Raw genomic sequence first — 18,295 nt, forward strand, 5'->3', positions numbered from 1 at the left:
TACAGTAACCAGTCAAAATCTGCACCTGTGACTGGGAGGCAGTAACAGTTTCAGCTGAAGTACTTGAATATATTTAACCCAATATGACAATGACATTTGCAAAGTCAACCTTCTGGCTTTTAGATTAAACATGGTGTATTTTAAGATGTCGTTATCCAAGAGGCATGTATACTTGGCTATATTTGATGTTGAGGAGGAAATTTGGTTATAAGAAAGGTGAATGGGATCTCATTTTCCCTTGGGGGGTCGTTAGGGAGGTTCCAGATTTCAGCTTCAGCTTTCTTCCAAGACTACCCTGTTTCCTTGTGACTTATTTTAATTAATGAAATTTATATTTAAGAGTCCTGAAAATATGTGTGTGTTCAGCCATTTTAAAATTTTTCTTATTCTTTCCCCATTTTTACTCACTTTTTTCAGTTGTGTGTTTTCAGAAGGACTTTGCACAATAAGAATTCGAGCTGCCCTTTGACAATTGGGAGGCAGCGAAGCATTGTGAGCCCAGACTCTGGCATGTGGCCACTGCTCATCTTTGAAAGACAGCAAGAGGCTTTTAGGCCTTTTAGTAAAGGAGCACAAGGAGTGTTTTCCCCAGGCAGTGTCATCTCAGCGCGTTGTTCTCACCAACACTTTCCCCTTCGTTTGCCTGCTCTCCTCATGTAGGGCCAGTCATATTCCTTTGCTTTGCTCCATTGTGCTGTCTCCACACCCTCCTGTAGCTTGCTTGAAAGTTTACTGGCAGGGGCGTCTGGGAGCCCATCCGTTCACCAAGGGTCGGAGGGTGCCACAGCCAAATCCCCTTTTTCCCCTTTAAAAATAAATCCCTGTGACTTTTTAAATCTCTCTTTATATTGCAGTACGAGTAATTCTGGAGATAGCCATATGGCATAATCTGAATGGAAAAACAAATGTGGGTAAGGCTACTTGGGTGTACCACAAGCAGCATAATTTGGTCTGAAGGGAAGAAGTCACTAAGTAGTGAAGGGAGAAGGCAAGGGGTGATTAATGTGCCATTTGGTGCAGCATCAGGTATGTGGCAAATACAATTCTGTTCCATTAACCACATCTGCCAGGGCTTAATTGAAAGAAATCATGTTCCTGGTATCTGAAATAGAAAAGGGTTTAATACTTGAAATTTTTTTTTGATCTTTAAATGGAATAGTAAAGGATTTATGCAGCTAAAGAGATTATCTTTTCATCTTTAGGCACATGCACTGTAAAAGTCTTTTTTTTTTCACCCCCTCTTAAATGCTCTAAAGTGCATCTGGTTAGTACAGCTCTGAATATGGAGTGACTATGCTTAGGACAAAGTGGTGACAGTCTTTCTTACTCACTATTGAATATGATTCTTTTAAAGCTTTTTACCTTAATATATCTAAAAAAAGAAAAAGCCAAGCTTTACTTAGGCAACTATGGTTTTCCACAACTTTTTCTTAAATGTTGCTTTCAAGGTCTCCTGTAGAAGTTGTGGTAACTGTTGTCTCAAACAACTGATAAAAAGATTATTTTTGTAAATTAATTCACAGAATAAAGACCTTTTCTCTTGCTGTTAGAATTCATTGTGGACTATCTCAGGTCTGCTTGGAGTCTCATAAATAACAGCTTTGAAGTAACTGTCAGTGAGATCTCCTGGGTAAGTGGGAGAAGGTTTGAAAGTCTGAGAAAACAAATGTACTCTTCACTTTCATTAGAATAAAATCCTCTGTCATGAAACATACTCATTTTGATATCTCTATCTCATTAAATCTGAGGCTCCTGAGGATGCTCAGCTGGTGGGCCTGGTTGGTTGTCGTGTGGTTTAACACTACCAGATGTATAAAGTCACAGCGAGCAGTTCTCAGGCTATGGTCAAGTTCTAAGACTGTCACTACTAAAATTCTTCTGGTGGAGGCGATACCGATGTCATTGTTCCACGCAGGAGGTGACTTGGCTTTGGTGAATATCAATGATGCTGGTAGTGGCACAAATACTGCAAAGTGAAACAGGCTTCAAAGTCATTTAAGTGGTTGTGACCCACAGTCTAGATGTGATGTTTGTTACCCAGACTCCAGTGAGACTTACAGGTAGCACAGCAGAGCACTTACACTGGTGTAGGAGTGGATTTGTGAGCTCACCAATACTCTGTTCGGTAGTAAGCACCAAATGGAGTGGGGCAATAAAATAAAACCTGATGCAGATGTCCGATTTCAGTGTGTGATAAGAGAGTCATTTCTTGTTCTCCATTTCTGGCCGAAGCCTGTGGGCATTGGGTACTTTAGACAACTGCTAGTGACAGAGCTGGCTTTGGATCCATAGTGAAATGTGGATGGGATTCACTTTATGTTTTCCTTTTTTGAGTATTCATTCTCAATGTGTCTTTAAACACTGTTTCTGTACTTGTCTATATCCTTTATAAAGGGATATCTGAAACCCGCATTGTTCATTAGTTAATGGTTGGAGAGTATTAAAAAATATATTCTTTAGTGTTTTAAGGGACCTGAGGGCCTGCTGTAGTTGTTTACTTCAGCTTTTTTTGTGATGGCCTAAATTAACTAACCAGTTTACTTTTCATCATCTTGTATTTATTACTTCAAGATCAGCTGCTACAGCTGAAGAATTCTTCTAGAAAGGAGATGAGATTGCTTGAAAAGGTCCAGTTTACTATGACCTCTTTCTAAGCTAATTATTGTGTAGTGAAGGATGTCTGGCAAACTAAAGTTTTAAAAAAATAAATAATCGAGGAGCAGAGTTTCCATTACAGCTCATTAAATAAATCTAACTGCATTGCTTGCTACTAAGAAACCCTATGCATGTAGCTTCTATTAGTGGAAGCTTAGAGAGAAAACAGCTTTAATTTTATTCTCCTCACCTTGAAGTACATGTCCTCACCTGCTAGGAGTCACAAGTCTGCCAGCTGCAGTGCAAATCAGCATTTTAATGCTTTACAGCTGCTTCTCTATAGAAGTTAATTAGAAATGTGATTCAAACACCCTCTGCCAGTACTCATATATGATGTCTATTATTGGTAATCATAGTTTCTGCTATTTAAGTGTGCTTTTTGGGTGGTATTGACAAAGCAGCTGCTCCTAGATAGGGACTTTGATAAAGGTGGAAACTTCTTCACTTTGAGAAAATTGGAAGCTAATGCTGCTGCAATTTAAAAATAAAAGTGGATAACCTAAACCACCTTCCTTTTCTGTATAGTTCTAATTGCGGTAATACTTTCTTAGTGAAGAAATGCCGCACTCATTCTCTTGATACAGCATTTATTCATAAATATCATGAGGACCACTGTTGCCTATTACCCGTAAGCTAAGTATGTGTTGATGTCCCCATTGGAACATGGTAGTTTACTGTGCTGAACGGTGGAAGCCAAGGCTCAAGATTTAAAAGTAGAGTACCTTCAGCTATCGGTACTACCCCTTCTCCTCCGTCAACCAGCTAAAATGAATGTGTCAGGTAAGAACAATATTGTCCATGAGGTGTTTTAGTTTTGGTGTCAGCACAGCTGTGAACAGTCCTGGATTTGTGCCTCAGTATTCAATAAATTTATTGACCTTTCTGGCAGATGTCAGTTAACTTACTGTAATGATTGCATTTCTTGCCAATAAAGTAAATAAGAGCATTGGGAACTGATGGCAAAGAGGTCTAGAAAAAAGAGTAAGGTGTGAGTTTGTAAAATATACTTCTGACATGCCAGAGTTTTTTACTACAAGTTAAATGTGTTGGTATTTTTCCTGCAGCTGTATTGGTAATTTTTCATTTGCAAAATACTTCATTTTCTGTTCTCTGACATACACACTACAAGACAAACATGTTTTTGCTTTGTCATTCATGGTTATTAATGTATGAGCATTATTGTAGGAATGAAGGATTATCAAATTAGTTTTCCAATATTCCATTTGGCTGCAGCCCTAAAGCAAAAATTTTGTAGGTCTGTGCTATTAATTTTAGGCTTCATAGTTGTTCTTCCTCACTTAGACACTTGAGATCAAAGCCTTTGGACTCCAAAAGGATGCATTCCTACCAAATCAAAGCAACTTTCAAGTGGGTTACTTCTTGGACCTAATGGCGTATTCTCTAACAAGACAAAAGTCCGGAGTAGAATTTTCTGTTAATGCTTGTGCTCTTTCTGGAATCTTTCCTTTTTTCTTGTCTTGCACTTTCAGGCCAAGGAGTTCTTTGTACATGAATACTGCTGATAAAGGCAAAGCTGAATCTCTGAGGACTGGTTTGTTTTGGATTGGTTTTTTATTATTTTCCCCTTCCCCCCACCCCCCAGCAAAGCTCGGTGACTTTAAAGGCTTTAATCTCACAGCTTTGATATGTTCCAAAATGTTTCAGCATGAAATGTCTTAACACTTCACCTGCCTGCATCTTTCTGAGTGATGGCAAGTTTTGTTCTTGCTGTCAGTTGTAGGCTTTAGGTTCATGTCATGATATCCTATCCAGTACATTGCTGTCAACAGTGAATGTATACTGACATGCTCACCAGATGTAGATGTAGCTAACCCCTCTAGCACAGCAGGTTGTTCTGACTCTGTCCCTGTGCACCCAATCTGTTCTGAAGCCTGTGGGTTGCAGAAGAGTCATATTCAATTGGGTTTGTTCTGTCCCATGAGCAAACTTCTGAAACACTTTTGCACCCTTGCTTGTCTCTCCAGTGCTCAGAAGGCAGTTGTTGATGTAGATTAAAGGCATCTAAAGACTAATCTGGTCTCTCACAATTTTTAACTTCAGTATAGAAAGCAGAGTATAAATTCACAGGACCTTGAAACAGTGTGTGGTGCATATATTAGCCTTGGACTGCTGGAAGTGGTGATGCCACTAGTATGGTGGCTTGTCTTAATGTTTTTCAGTGTTTTCACCTGCCCATACAGTGTTTATCAGTCTAGAAGAAGTGTGTTAGCACTGAGCAGGTGTGTAGACATCCCCTTGGTTAACTCCCTTGGTTAACTCCCTTGGTTAACTCCCTTGGTTAACTCCCTTGGTTAATTGATTAACCAGGGTTAATTCCCTTGGTTAACTGGATAATCAAAAACACTTATTTAGCCTTAAGATGAGGGCACAGGTTCCTCAGGTTGAAGGCAGTATTTGGGACAGTAATGCCCTTCCTGCTAGTCACCATGGCTACATAAAACTTGAGCTGAATATTAAGTGTGCTGCAAAGAGTTCACTCCTGTTTCAGCTGCTACAAAGGCTACATAGGCCCAAAACTGCAGCTACCTAGTTTGTATGTCAACAAAATGGTCTCTCTGATGTTAAACGCAGTCAACAAGGAAATGACTGAGAGTCACAAAATCACCTCTTCAGATAAAATGTAGTCAACGGAAGAGGGAAAAACCTAAGTGGGTGCGTTAGTCTTGATATATGTTTAATAAAATGGGAAGGGAGAAGAGTAGACTAGAATGACTGTTTGCCCTGGGAAAGATGGGTTATGGCACAGGAGGTAAAATTGATATTGTGGGTTGACCAGGGAGTCAGTATGTGGGACTCAAGAACTGATGCATACACCATAGGTTGACTTCACTGCTCCTAGTGAACAAAATATGCTTAAACCTCACAGCATGAAGGAACGACGAGTAAATGGATTTTCCTGGATTCCTTCAGGAAGAAACAGTTGGAATAGACTTCTTTTACAAATTAAACTTTCCTGAGAGATTAAGAGGTTATGTTGTAGCTAAGATGAGTATTTCCTGCATATTTCCCCTGCTTGGAAATGCAGCCTACTAAACTTTCCCTCAGGTCTGGGTGTATTTATATGCTAATGCCAGTAAATGTGACTTTTCTCAATTTAAGATTACACCTTTGCCTCTGCCTTCAGTACTTCTTGTGAAGTCATAACTGAGCAGGGTTTGGATGTCTGCTGTAGGGTGGAGGAAGCTATGAGAAAGTTCCCTTTACAAATTCAGGAAGTAATTGATGATACAAGCAAGACAGCAGAAGTTTATGCACCTGAGTTTATCAAAGCACACAGCACAGGCTCGCACAAATGTCTTTGCCCCAGCAACCTGCAGTCTGGCTTATTTCTTAGGTCCCACGCTTCCACTTTTGTGTACTTTATTGTACCTAAAATGGAAGCTTGGTTTTAAAACATTTAGAAAGAGAACAAAGTCCGTAAGACTTCCAGAAACCTAATTCTTTTAATCCTTGTTACAATTTAAACAGTTAGGACTGCTGTATTAGCAAGTGGGGTAGTATACTTTTGGCTATTGTCCCATGCACAGAAACCTTTCCCCCCCGTTCCCAGCTGTTGTTTGTAAAGATGTGCCAAGACCCAACACTGATGCAGAATGGTCAGTGGAAACTGGGCCCTCTCCTTTTTAAGAGTCTACCACAGAACTGTAATCAGTGGAGCAACAGATACTAATTTTCTCCCTTCCCAGGCCGCCTCCTCTTTTTCGTAAACAGATTCAGCTTGGAAGGCTATGATCAGCTTAATCAGTTTGCTGTTATTGGGACTGGTGTTCATAGTACAATTTGCTAAATCAGTTTATTGTTCTCCCAACCAACTTCAGTGATCAGAGGGTGAAAACACTGAAAGAAAATTAAAACTAGTGTTAAGTGCTGCCTGTTTGGATAACAGCACATTTTGCTATTTAAAAAGATGACTCATCCGCACCAAAGCAAGGAGAAAAGTTGATTTCAATGATGTAGAGCTTTCTATTTCGGGGAGGCCTGGCTTGCACATTGTGATAGATTCAGAAGAAGTAGAATTCATTCTTAAATTGTTAAACAGCACATTAGGGCCAAGTATCTATGTAAAGATGAATGGATTCATTTGTAATCTTAAACAAGCATGTCTGCATGTGGGAGGGTAGGGAACCATAGGCTGGCATAACCTGTAAACAAATGCCAGATGAACAGTCACACTTCAGGTTTTGGTGTTGGAAACTAGCCAAAATAACCTGCTGGGAAGGGAAACCAGCCCTGTCTGCTTAAAAGGGAATTCTGCAGACCCTCCACTTCTCTCCTCCTGGGCCACATGCCCTTCAGCAGGAGAGGGAAAGTTCCCTGAATTTCCAGAGTGCAATGGCTCTCCCATCTTCATATTATCTTCAACCTTCTGTGTGTAAACTGAAACAAAGCACCTTGGCAGGAGGCAGGATACTGTAGGGCAGAGGGAACTTTGGTTTCACTGGTAGCATCTGAGTAGCACAGGAAGGTGTGAACGTTTCTGATTTCTGCAGTACTGCTCCTTCTGGATTGGGTTAATGGTACTTATACATGCAAAAGCACTAGAGTTGCAGGTGTGCTGACGGTGTAAAAGTCAGAAACCAAAGCTGAGAGGGTCTAAAGTAACATATGAACCATTAAACGTTGCACTAGTAGGACAGGGGAAATGTTTCCTTCCCCATTCTTTCTCTAAACATGAATCTGTATCATTGTTCCAAGTCCTGATTAGTACTTATAAAGAGTTAATTTTTTCTATCCCAAGATCACAAATGTTGGTAATCCCTTCCCTGCCAAATACTGCAGAGATGTTACAGGGACATACATAAAAGGATTTTCTGCCAACTGTGTTATTGCCAAACAAACTGTGAGTCCTAAAAGCCTTACCCCATCCTCTTCTGCAGAGGACAGTTTGCCTGCGTGAAAGTAAAGGGTTTGCTTGCAGCTCCTTTGAGTTCAAACATCTGTGAAATTAAAGGTTTCATGGGATGGGACCAAAAAAAATCTGCTGTCTTTTCAGTCGTGGGATCAGTTAATGACCATGACAGCTCAAAAGCCTGAGAAATGGCCACATTATTCAAAATGTTCAACTTGAATCCTTGAAAGTACAGAAAGCAAATGTGTGTTGAGAGCCTCTCAGTTGCAGCTACCCACAGTTCACTGCAGTCAGAGGTGGAGGTCATCCTAATCCGGAGAGTACCAAAGTGTCACCAGAACGTGAGTCTGCTCTAAAAGACCCCAGTGGCTTCCTCAAAACAACATCCATGTTGTTTTGAGAGAATTACCTGAGTCATCAGCTCCATGTCTTTTAAGCAGCATCTCCTGCTTAGAAACAAAACAAACTCCCAAGTTCTCAGCAGGTGTGATACAACTACTTTTCTTTAACTCGCCCATCCTTCTGGGAAGCAGCCAGAAGGATGCTCATGCTAACGAGCATCCAGTTTGCCTAGTGAGGGGAGGTACTAGTTGCACGAAGCAGTGGGGTTTGTAGGTGTCTATGGGGAAGGTAACCACCCCATATGCAATTACCTCTAAGCAGGTGCTTCAGATCTCTGTGTGTGACTTGAAGGGGAGGAAAAGGAAAAGAACCAGGCCAGGCTTCATCTGTGAGCTGCAACTGCAGTGGCCTGCTGCTGTTTGCAAAACTGAGCTGTGTGAGCTGAAGGGGATGAGGTTCCTTTGTACTGCAGAGCAGCTCTTGAGGGGAATAGCTGTTCAACTTAAAGCAGACAGGCAAGACATTATTTAAAAACGTGTTAGAAACTTGAGAATGCTGTATCACTTCCACTGATTTCTGTGGGAAAATTACTTTGGTCAGAGCTAAATCAATTCAAAATAGGCTACAAACATACTGATTATTCTGTACAAGCCTCTGAAAACACGGCTGAGCCAAGGTGTTGTGAAAGAGACGGGGAGGATCCAGACACTGCGGAGTGGAGACAGGCTGTGTGGTTTGCCATGAGGGGATGTATGGATGTAACTTCTGCTTTGACTTGAACAGTTGAGTCCCACTGACCCTGCAACTGCAGTGCTATTTAAGCTGTTCTGGTCCTGCAGATCCATGTTCAAGTTGCCTTGTTTCTCGTGCATTTGCCTCTTAAAAAAAAATAATCCTTGGGCTCCTCTGTATTCCTCTGGCTTCTGCGTATGTTTGGGTTTGAAGTGGTAACATTTCTTAGGTGCCCATTCAGTTGGCAGGTGTGCAGTGGCTGGAATGAAAACTCAGCTGGATGTAAGAAACTCCGATCTTGGAAAGCCCTTGCCACACCATGAGCGGTCACCAGATTAACGACATCAGAGGGCAGCTCTGCTTGGATGGTGAGGCCAGAAGGAAGAAGTGCAGTAAGACCACCATAGGAATTTGACCTTGAAAAAAAAAAAAAAAAAAGTCTTATTTTGGAAAGTTTTGAGACTTAAGCAAGCCTGCTAGCAAAGCTTTACCTCTATCTTTGCCCAGTTTTATTTACAGCTCAAAATAAAGAAAGCGGTAGTTTTTGACTGGTACTGTTAATGTATACACTGTATATCAAGTTTATTGCAAAGTCTGTTAGCAAACTACCAGCCTAGTTTTTAATCTGCAGATAATCTTACTCTCATTTGTATGTTTGGGCTGTATTACTTTGCCCAGAGTAGGCACAGCTATTGGAATCCATCCAGTTCGCCTAACAACTTGCATTAAAGAAAATTGCCCTTGTAATAAAAATTACTCAGTGTGACAAGATTCCATAATATATTTTTTAAAGCCTCATAAAGTTTTATAGCAGTTAATGCCACTTGTTTGTTTTTTTGAGATTTTCTTTTGAAAGCAAAAATTGACTTAATTGCGACAATATTTGTCATAGAGTTGAAATAAATATTTTTTTGTCTGGATGTGTGGAGGCCAGACTTCGGGGCAGGGATAAGGAAATAAGAAAACGTTGTCTTTGAAGTGTGTTTCACTGTCTTTTATACGTTATTTGTGAGATTGCTTGGAAGTCTGTGACCCTGTGGTAAGGGAAAGTAGATACGATAGTCTGTTCACTTGCAGTTCATGATACATAAGTCTTATCCTTCTAAAATGCAGTGATCACGCATGGATTTTTCTGCAGCAATTGGGAACAGCTTCTCTGAGCATCATCCCTCCTGGCTACAAGGACAGCGCTTGGTGCGTGTCGCCCCTGCGTCAGTGAGAACACATGGGTGCTGATGGAGTACCTGTAGCTTTTCCTTGCTTCTTCCAACCGTCAGAGACATAAGAAGATGCCTAATGTGTGAGACATTTCTTACCAATGTGGTATAAAGTAGGCTACTTGCTGCAAGCATGAAATGCTATGGTATTAGTTTTTTTACTCTGGAAATGTAGTAAAGAAGTGCTAAAGAACCAAACCCAGCATTTGGGAATGGAATGGGAAGTGAGCGGATAAGGATTCCTGCTGTCTCTTTGCAGAGTACTTGCCTGAGAAAACTCCATGGCTCCTATGCCTTCTTTTCTCCTGTTAAACTATAAAAATTGGGAAATCCCTTGGTCTTCCGTTAGTCTGTAGCAGAGCAGCCATCATCACTACAAATATGGCCAGGTCCAGTGACTTCTTGTTCACTTGCTGGTGTGTGTCTTCCTGTGTGAGACCGGATCCAAAAACATGAGTGTTTCTTGGTAGCAGGCTCAGCCGTGCCATGCTCGTACCCCTGGAGGAATCAGGCTGTCTTCAGGTGTCACCACAGGCGAAACTGCACAACAAACCAGGCCAGTTCAGGAAGGTATATGATGCCAAAACATAAAATGACCAGCACACAGGTGGAAGACAAACCTCTGGGGTCTTTCACAGTCTCATTTGCTTGTTTCTGTCAAAATAGAGAGTTGCAGAAAGTCTACATATATTTTCCATTGTTTTGGAGCTTTGGATTTTTTAAGACTTTCCAGTGCTTTGTAGGTCTGATTTAGGTAACGTAAGTGTTGTGGGGTCTGTTCTTGCAAGTGCTACAGTGTCTGTGGCTACTGTTATGGGAGTTGGGCCCAGAGCTTCTGTGTGATGGTTACATCCTTTATTATAATGAGCACCGGCAGCCACTCTCATGTTTATCTTGTATTGGGTAGATTAACGAAGATGTACCTCCTGGCTTGGGCTTAGCTGGTTAATGCTTGAAGTGAAGGTTGGTTTTTCTCTTTTTCTGATGAACTCATCTTTTGTGATGAACTAACAATGAGCTATGATGTTAAAGAACAGTGGTGGTGACTTCTTCTTTTTTTTTTTTTTTTTTCCTTTTTTCTTTTTAAGTCTACCCACTACCTCAGGAGGAAGGCAGCTGCACTAATAATATATCTAGTCTCTATGGAAAGCCCTTATTTGAAAAATCTGTAATTGAGTTGTCAAAATTTCTGGTTGCTTGAGAGGATCTGTTCAGAAAAGATTTGAAAAGGATGAGGGAAAAGCGCACTAGACAGCAAGAAGTACTAAAGGCTCTATTGATCAGGGAAACCTATGTAGATATTGTGGGACAATTAGGCTTCTCAGGTGAAACACTAAAATGCATTTGTGAGCAAAAAGTTCTGGGGTATATTAAAGCAAGCTTTGAAAAAGGCAAAGAGCTTGCTAGGAATACCTCAAATGCAAAGAAGTTGATTTGAGTGATCTTTGAAAGGAAGGTAGGTGATGACTGCTTCAAAGAAAAGGCGCAGGATGTGTGTTAGTCATAGGGATTTTGACCATTTTTTTTCCTCCAGTAGCTAAAACCTTAAAGCCTAATTGCTGGGTCAGCACCACATGGGAGAGCTCATAACTTAGTTAAGTTTATTTGCCCCTTTGCTCTTTTTAGAGAGCTATTCCAATACCTGGCTTCCCTGGTGACCTGTTCAGGGGTGCGTTCACACCGTCTGCCTTTTCAGCCCCTACCTTTCATGCCTGCTTTGGAAGCCAAGGAACACTCTGCCATTCAGAATGGAATGGATTTGGTCTCTATAGTCCAGACAAATAAACCTGTGAGGTTGGTTGTATTTGAATGATTGCCTCTATTCAAGTTTTGTTGTGTGAGATTTTAAGATTAGATTTGACAAACTAGCTTTTGCTAGCAGGGCTTATTTCCTTGACCAGTTGCTGATGGCAGCGGTTAGTATGGTGCATTAATGAACAGTCCCTGGCACGCTGTGAATGGGGTTTGCTGTCAAGTAAGTCAAAACTTCAGATGCCTAAAGATCAACTCGTTAGTGATTAGGCCAGCATCAGCTCTTAGCCTATTTTTAGGTTTTTCTTTGGTGCTTCACTCTTTCATGTAAAGACAGCTGTGTCCCCCTCACTCTTTGTGTAGATCAAGCTTTTTATTTCCACATCTAAACAAGCTGCCCATTGTTTTGATCACTCAGTAATCTTTTTCTGCAAGCTCGCCTGTTTGAATTCTTGTTAATCATGGTGACAACAAGTGTCTGTTCTAATTCAGATGTGGCTCCAGTCCATATTCAGTAGCGTAAATATTTCCATATTTAAATGCAAATATCTCCTCTGATAAACATTTAATGTAGCCATCCAAATGTATGCAGTGGCTCTGCTGCCTCACCGGCTTGGAGGGATGTCTGACTAGGCTTTTTGCTGGTTTTTACTTATGCATGAGCGGATGGTCTAGTTGTGTGTTTTGAAGAAACAAACACAACTTAAATACACTGAGTGCCGTTTACTTCTGAAAGTAAATTGTCCCGTCTCTCTTTTAAGCTACATTGGTTTTCCTCAAAAGTGTCTGAGAATCCCTGCTCTCATTAAGTTCTCCCAGAAGTCTGCCAGCTGGCTTTTTATTCCTTTTCCTCTTCCTCTCCTGCTTTCTTTCTCATTCTGCACTCCTCCATCTTCTCCTGGTTCCTTTTTTTTTTTTTTTTTAATTGCTTCTAAGGTTTTGGAACATCTTCAGAAGTCTTGGTTCGGCAGTTACATTTAAACCCTGGATTTAAAAGAAATGATTCCTACTTACTTTTTCCTGTTATTGCATTTATTACCTGTTCAAGACATACTTCCAAAGACATCTCCTTCTGGCAAAGAAGGAACTGCATTTTTAAGAAATTGGTTGTTACAGCGTTTCAATTTCTCATTTTCACACAGAACACCTGAAGAAACGCCTGGAAGATTATATGGCCCAGTTCCCAAATGTAAGAATCCTCCGAACCAAAAAGAGAGAAGGGCTGATAAGAACTCGAATGCTGGGGGCCTCTGTGGCCATAGGGGATGTCATCACCTTCTTGGATTCCCATTGCGAGGCCAACGTGAACTGGCTGCCACCTCTGCTAGGTAAGCGTGTGGTGCTGTACGTGGCTGAAGGCTGAACTGCTAAAGAGCTGGCAACAGATGTTGGTGTTGAATTTGTTCTACCTCCACCTGCTGCTTTCCCCTCGTGCTGTAAGTGGACAAAAGGAAGATGAAATGTCAAACAAACAAAATAAACCCCAACCCAAAACAACAAAAAAAAAAACCCAACGAGCCACAAGGCTCAAGTGAATTGTTGGCAACTCGTAGCCTTTAATACAATATTTTTTTCTGTTCTCGAGTCCTGCACTGTATAATAATGCTATCATATGCTTTGCTTAATTAAAGAGCAGAGATCATATTCTTCTGTTTCCTCACTAAACGGAATCTTAAATAATTTAGAGCTTGCTAGAAGAGTAAACTATCACATGGTCATTCAGCAGCTTGCAGAGAGGAATGGCTTTATGATACAGAAAAGATCTTTACATACAGTTTTTAAGTAGCTTTTAGGTTTTTTTTTTTCTCCTATATAACTATATTTAACTTTATAGTCTGCAGGCCTGTGGAAAATACTTCTTGTGAATGACAGCTGCTGGTATGTATTTGTAGAACGTGTGCAGTCCCTTTCCAAGGCAGTACTTCATCTTTAAGGAGGCATCAGTTTTACAATGTCAGTTCTTTTCAAGGATGACTCATTGAAAGGACAGCACCTTCTGTTTCTGGTATCTGCATGCCTCTGGCCAGTACCAAGCCCCTTTCCAACCCTGTTGCAAGTGACCTGTCAAAGCTCTCACTGAGGTGTGACTTTGTCAAATAAACTGTGGCAACAACAGGCAAATGCAGGTTTAAGAAAAACTAGTGAGATATGTCGGCAGGATTGTTGGGTGGTAGAACTGTTGCTTTCACTACGGTTTGTATCTGGCAATAGTGTAAAACATTTGCAGCTTCATGAGCCCCAGGGAGGGAGGACAGAATTAGCTCAAATGCCATTTAAATGAGAACATGTAGAGCATGCTTTAATTTTAAAACACAGAAAGGACTTGGAAGCTGAAACATCATTTGTCGCCTCTCCTCTGAAAGTTAACTTCCAACAAGAGACCGTCTCAGTAATAAAGTATTTAAGAAGTTCCAGATGTTTATGCAGGAATTAATCCTGTATTGTACTATTTGGTTGGAAGAAAAGGTTGAGGGGAGGAGGTACGCTTGCGTTTCTTGAGCCTGCTGAGAGTAGTTATGCCATTAGTCTGAAACGCTTCCTGCCAGGTTCTGGCATAGCAATTAGAGCTAGGTGGTACAATGGGTTATTACCCTGGCTTTGAATCACCGCAGAAAGGGTTCACATCCTGATCGCTTGTTAAAATGAGGACTGTTCACTAAGTACAAGATTGTCTGGGTTTAGCCTGGCGGTTTAGGTGTCTGTGGTAGTGTGGCTGTGTCCTTCTCTTCTGCTTCTGTGCGATGGCCACTGTAGCATGAGTGCCTGGTGTTTTTATCTCAATAGTTCTAGCCTGAATATCTCAATTACTGCAGCAATACTAGATAAATTGATATAAATAGGAGCATCTGCCCAAAAAAAAAATGAAAAGGAAGAAAGCTGTGTTGTTCTCGGACTACTTCATATTTTGGTGCTCTTTTCTGTAATTTCGTGGTCAAAGGAACCCAACTGGTACAGGTTTTCTGACATGTTTCTCCAATCTTCAGATCGCATTGCCCGAAACCGCAAGACTATCGTTTGCCCTATGATTGATGTTATTGATCATGACCACTTTGGATATGAGACTCAGGCTGGAGACGCAATGCGAGGTGCATTTGACTGGGAGATGTATTACAAGAGGATCCCTATTCCTCCTGAGTTACAGAAACCCGATCCCAGTGATCCTTTTGAGTAAGTTACTGAAATGCAGGTGCTAAGAACTGGCTAACAAAATTAACACTCTGTTACAGGGTTGGTTGACACCTCAGTGTAGTAGAAGTCAGAAGCTGGTGTTAAGCTGCTTGCTTTTTGGCAGCTGTTCGCTTTGTTGGTTTAAAAGAAATGCATTGTATAGTAGCTGTGAACAGTCTCCTTTTCATTGCTATTTTTGCCACCTTAGTTCCTGCTGAAGTTAACATTTCATTTAAAACTGTAATGTGTAACATTTAATGTGGTCATTTATTACTGAGATCTTTCAAACATAACTTAGTATCCCTAATGCTCTGCCAAAAACAACAAACAAATGGCAGCTTATATGTCATTCCCAGGTGGGGGAAGAAGAAAACCTAGCAGAATAATTACAGCAATTTTGATGATTGCAATGCATTGCAGAAGTAAATCTGTGATCAAGTTATGTCCTGCTGCCGCTGTGCTTGCCAACATTGAGACAGTTCTGCTGTCCTTTATACTTCTGCAGTGTTCCAAAAAAGCCCAACAAAATACTCTTGAGGTCAAGCTCAATGACTTGATCGTAATACTGATGCAGAGCACCACATGTGCAGCGTATGGGTCCCTCAGGGAGGGGTTACGTGAACTCCTTTGCCTGTTTGGGAGAGAGGTATTGACTGGTTCTGAAGGGAGCCTAGTCTGGTCCTCCTCATTTGCAAGTGGGAAATTAGTAGATAATGCAAAAACAACTGTCTGATGCCCCAACAGGGCTGCAGAGGCACCCGGAACCCTGGTGGTGAAAAGAATATTTGTCAACTCTAGCTTTGTTTTTTAAATGTTTACCTAGAGATCTGTGTCTTTGAATGTGTTTGTAATATGGAGTCTGTTTTTTCCGTAAGGTCTCCTGTAATGGCTGGAGGACTGTTTGCAGTCGATAGAAAGTGGTTCTGGGAGCTGGGAGGCTATGATGCAGGTCTGGAGATATGGGGAGGAGAGCAGTATGAAATATCCTTTAAGGTGAGCTATGTTCTCTGGAAATTACTTCTGTTTTGAAAAGTAAGAATTGTTCTGAGGCACAGAATGTGAATGATATATATTGTCCTTGCTTTTGCGTGTAACTAAAGGTGAAAGAGCTGGGAGTAGTAAGATAGTACACAGAAGAAACAGCGATGATGTGCCCAGTCATTTGTGAGGGTCAGTTTTGGAGTATGATTAGCTGGGAAGTCCCCCATTCTGTGGTCACAGCTTCAGATGCATGCGCTCTTCCCAACAAGGGTAAGTCAGCTTGCATGGAGCTCACTCTGACTGTTAGGCTTCTTAGTACTCACCCTGGCAAGAAGATGAAGGACTTTCCTTCTTGAGGGAAGGAGAATTCAGGCAGCTCAATGTTTGCCCAGTTGAGTACCTCAGACCTGAGCTTGAGTTCCCAGAGATGAGAGTAACTTACTGTATATAGTCAATCCGTCTGACTCCTGGCTGCAAGGAACTGACACTATTAATTACCCTGTAAGAAATCCTCAACAATTGGAATAATAATGGTGTTGCTGGCAATGACTTCAGATCATTATCTGCCTGGCTTGCAGACAGTTCTGTTACTTACTGATTGACCAAGCTGTTCGGTTGAGGGCTTTAAAATAAGAGTCAGTCAGCCAACCAGAAACACGTAGTAATAGTAGCAAGTCACTGTGACCCATGAAGACCACTGGTGCCTGTGTTATCTTGGAATACAGCACCCTGAAATCCGTTCTAGGAAACCCACTGGAATGTCCCACGCCGCTGAAGGCAGGTGGCTATTCCTCTCTTCAGCGGTGGGAATTCTTCCCATAGCCTGGAGTGAATCAAGTAAAGATTTCTGTGTTAAACTCTGTTTGGGCCACTGTGTGGTTTGTCTTTTGGAGGTTGACTATATAATACCATAGGTGTCTGAATGCCACTGAACTAAGCTCGCTGGCCTCAGCACGAAGCTAGAAGATGGTGGCGATGCTAACGTAGGGCACAATTTAGCTTTGGCAGCTAAAATTTCTCATCTGTCTCTCCAACAAACAGGCCATGGCTGATCTCTCACAAAACAGGTTCCTAATTCTTGATGCTGCTATGCAATTCAGTGGCATATCAAACCATATTCAGCAAGCCGTATTACCATACATACGGATCGTGTACTACTGTACAGCAAACAGTGCAAGGAAAGACATTGTTTTCAAGACAATGTCTTTCCTTCCATTGTTTGCTCACAAAGAAGCCTAAGTAATAAAGTCAAATTGGAGGTCGTTTGTCCTTCGTAACAGTAGGAGGAAGGATGGGGCGGGGGGTCACCCTCCTTGGAGATGTCATTATGGTTGAAGCCATTTATTCTTTGTGTTGCATGTAGTGAAATTGTGTAACAACGCCTTTCTCTGCAGGAGAGGCAGTGGCAGTATTCAGCCTCTTTTCCTTGGCCCTTTTTGAAAATGCTGGTTTCCAGGAGTGATGACAGTGGCTGGGCAAGCCCTTTGTCTCTGATGCCACAGCAGACAGTCACCCTGCTTGATCTGCAGGAAATAAAACTACTTCATTCATCTGTTTGCTTATCCTCTCTGAAACAAGCTGTGTTTTATTTCAGTCCAGAGATGGTAATTTATGGAGGGATAAATTTGCTTTAATTAATCTCTGCAAAGACCCCCTTTTTTCTTTCATTGTGCAACAGAAAAATGAAGTTTTAACTGAAAGAGGTTCAGTGTATTTTCAGAAATTAAGATAAATTGATACATTCATCTGTGGCTGATAGATTTAATAATTCTGCTGGAATTGCAAGAATAGAAGGTTTGTTCATAGGATTTATGAAGCTATGACATTTCCTGGCGAGCTTAGACTGAGATTTTCTAGTTAAAGGAGCACTGTCAAATAATTTAAAGCTCTGGGTTTAAACGTGGGATACCTGCTTTCACATTATTTGTTATCTGATGGGAATTCAGATTCTAGGTGTGCTAAATTTACAGCCCGGCTTTAACAAAGTATCTGTACCTGTGCCTGGGAGTTGTGGGTGTGGGTACTCTTTTGTACTGCTGGTCTTCGATCTGGTGCATCAGATCTGGCCTTCTCAAGCCTCACCAGGAGTAGATTTCCCACACACACACCCCAGCATATTCTTTTTTGGCCATGTATGGACTGTTCTTTAGAGTTTCTTGCCTTTATTTTAAAGTTCAGGGCTCTGTTGCTGAAAGACTGGAAATAAACAAGTTTATTTAGGAGCCTCTTGCCTTTCTGTTTTGAGATTATATGTGTTTTTGTCATCAGCTGGCTCTGCTTCCTTCTGAGAAGAAACTCTGAGACTGAAGGCAAGCCAACACAGAAACCATCAGTGTTTAACACCTCAGAAAACATTTAGCTGGAGGATGGATCAAACTCCATTAACAGAAGCCTTGCTCCTTGGATGAAATGTGTATAGCAAACATCACTAGAAAACATAGCATGCTGGGGGGGACAAAAAAGACATTAGATGAACTTTAAATTAGAAACAAACTTTCTAATCCTAACTGCTGTTTTACGGTTTTCTGGGTCTTCTCAATCCCTTAAAACAGGAATTTCTAGGTTAGAAATGAAGGAG

General features: G+C 41.2%; 1 protein-coding gene across 1 annotated transcript in view; it reads left to right on the forward strand.

Moving 5' to 3' along the window:
- The window catches only part of GALNT10 (polypeptide N-acetylgalactosaminyltransferase 10), a 96,115-nt gene that overhangs the window by 59,666 nt on the left and 18,154 nt on the right, over positions 1-18,295 (forward strand). The window contains exons 5-7 of the mRNA XM_064458522.1: positions 12,711-12,896; positions 14,553-14,736; positions 15,612-15,729. Coding sequence (XP_064314592.1) covers positions 12,711-12,896; positions 14,553-14,736; positions 15,612-15,729 — 488 coding nt within the window. The remainder of the gene's footprint in view (positions 1-12,710; positions 12,897-14,552; positions 14,737-15,611; positions 15,730-18,295) is intronic.

Source organism: Phalacrocorax carbo, chromosome 8, assembly GCF_963921805.1.
Source record: "Phalacrocorax carbo chromosome 8, bPhaCar2.1, whole genome shotgun sequence".
In the NCBI taxonomy this organism is placed as follows: domain Eukaryota; kingdom Metazoa; phylum Chordata; class Aves; order Suliformes; family Phalacrocoracidae; genus Phalacrocorax; species Phalacrocorax carbo.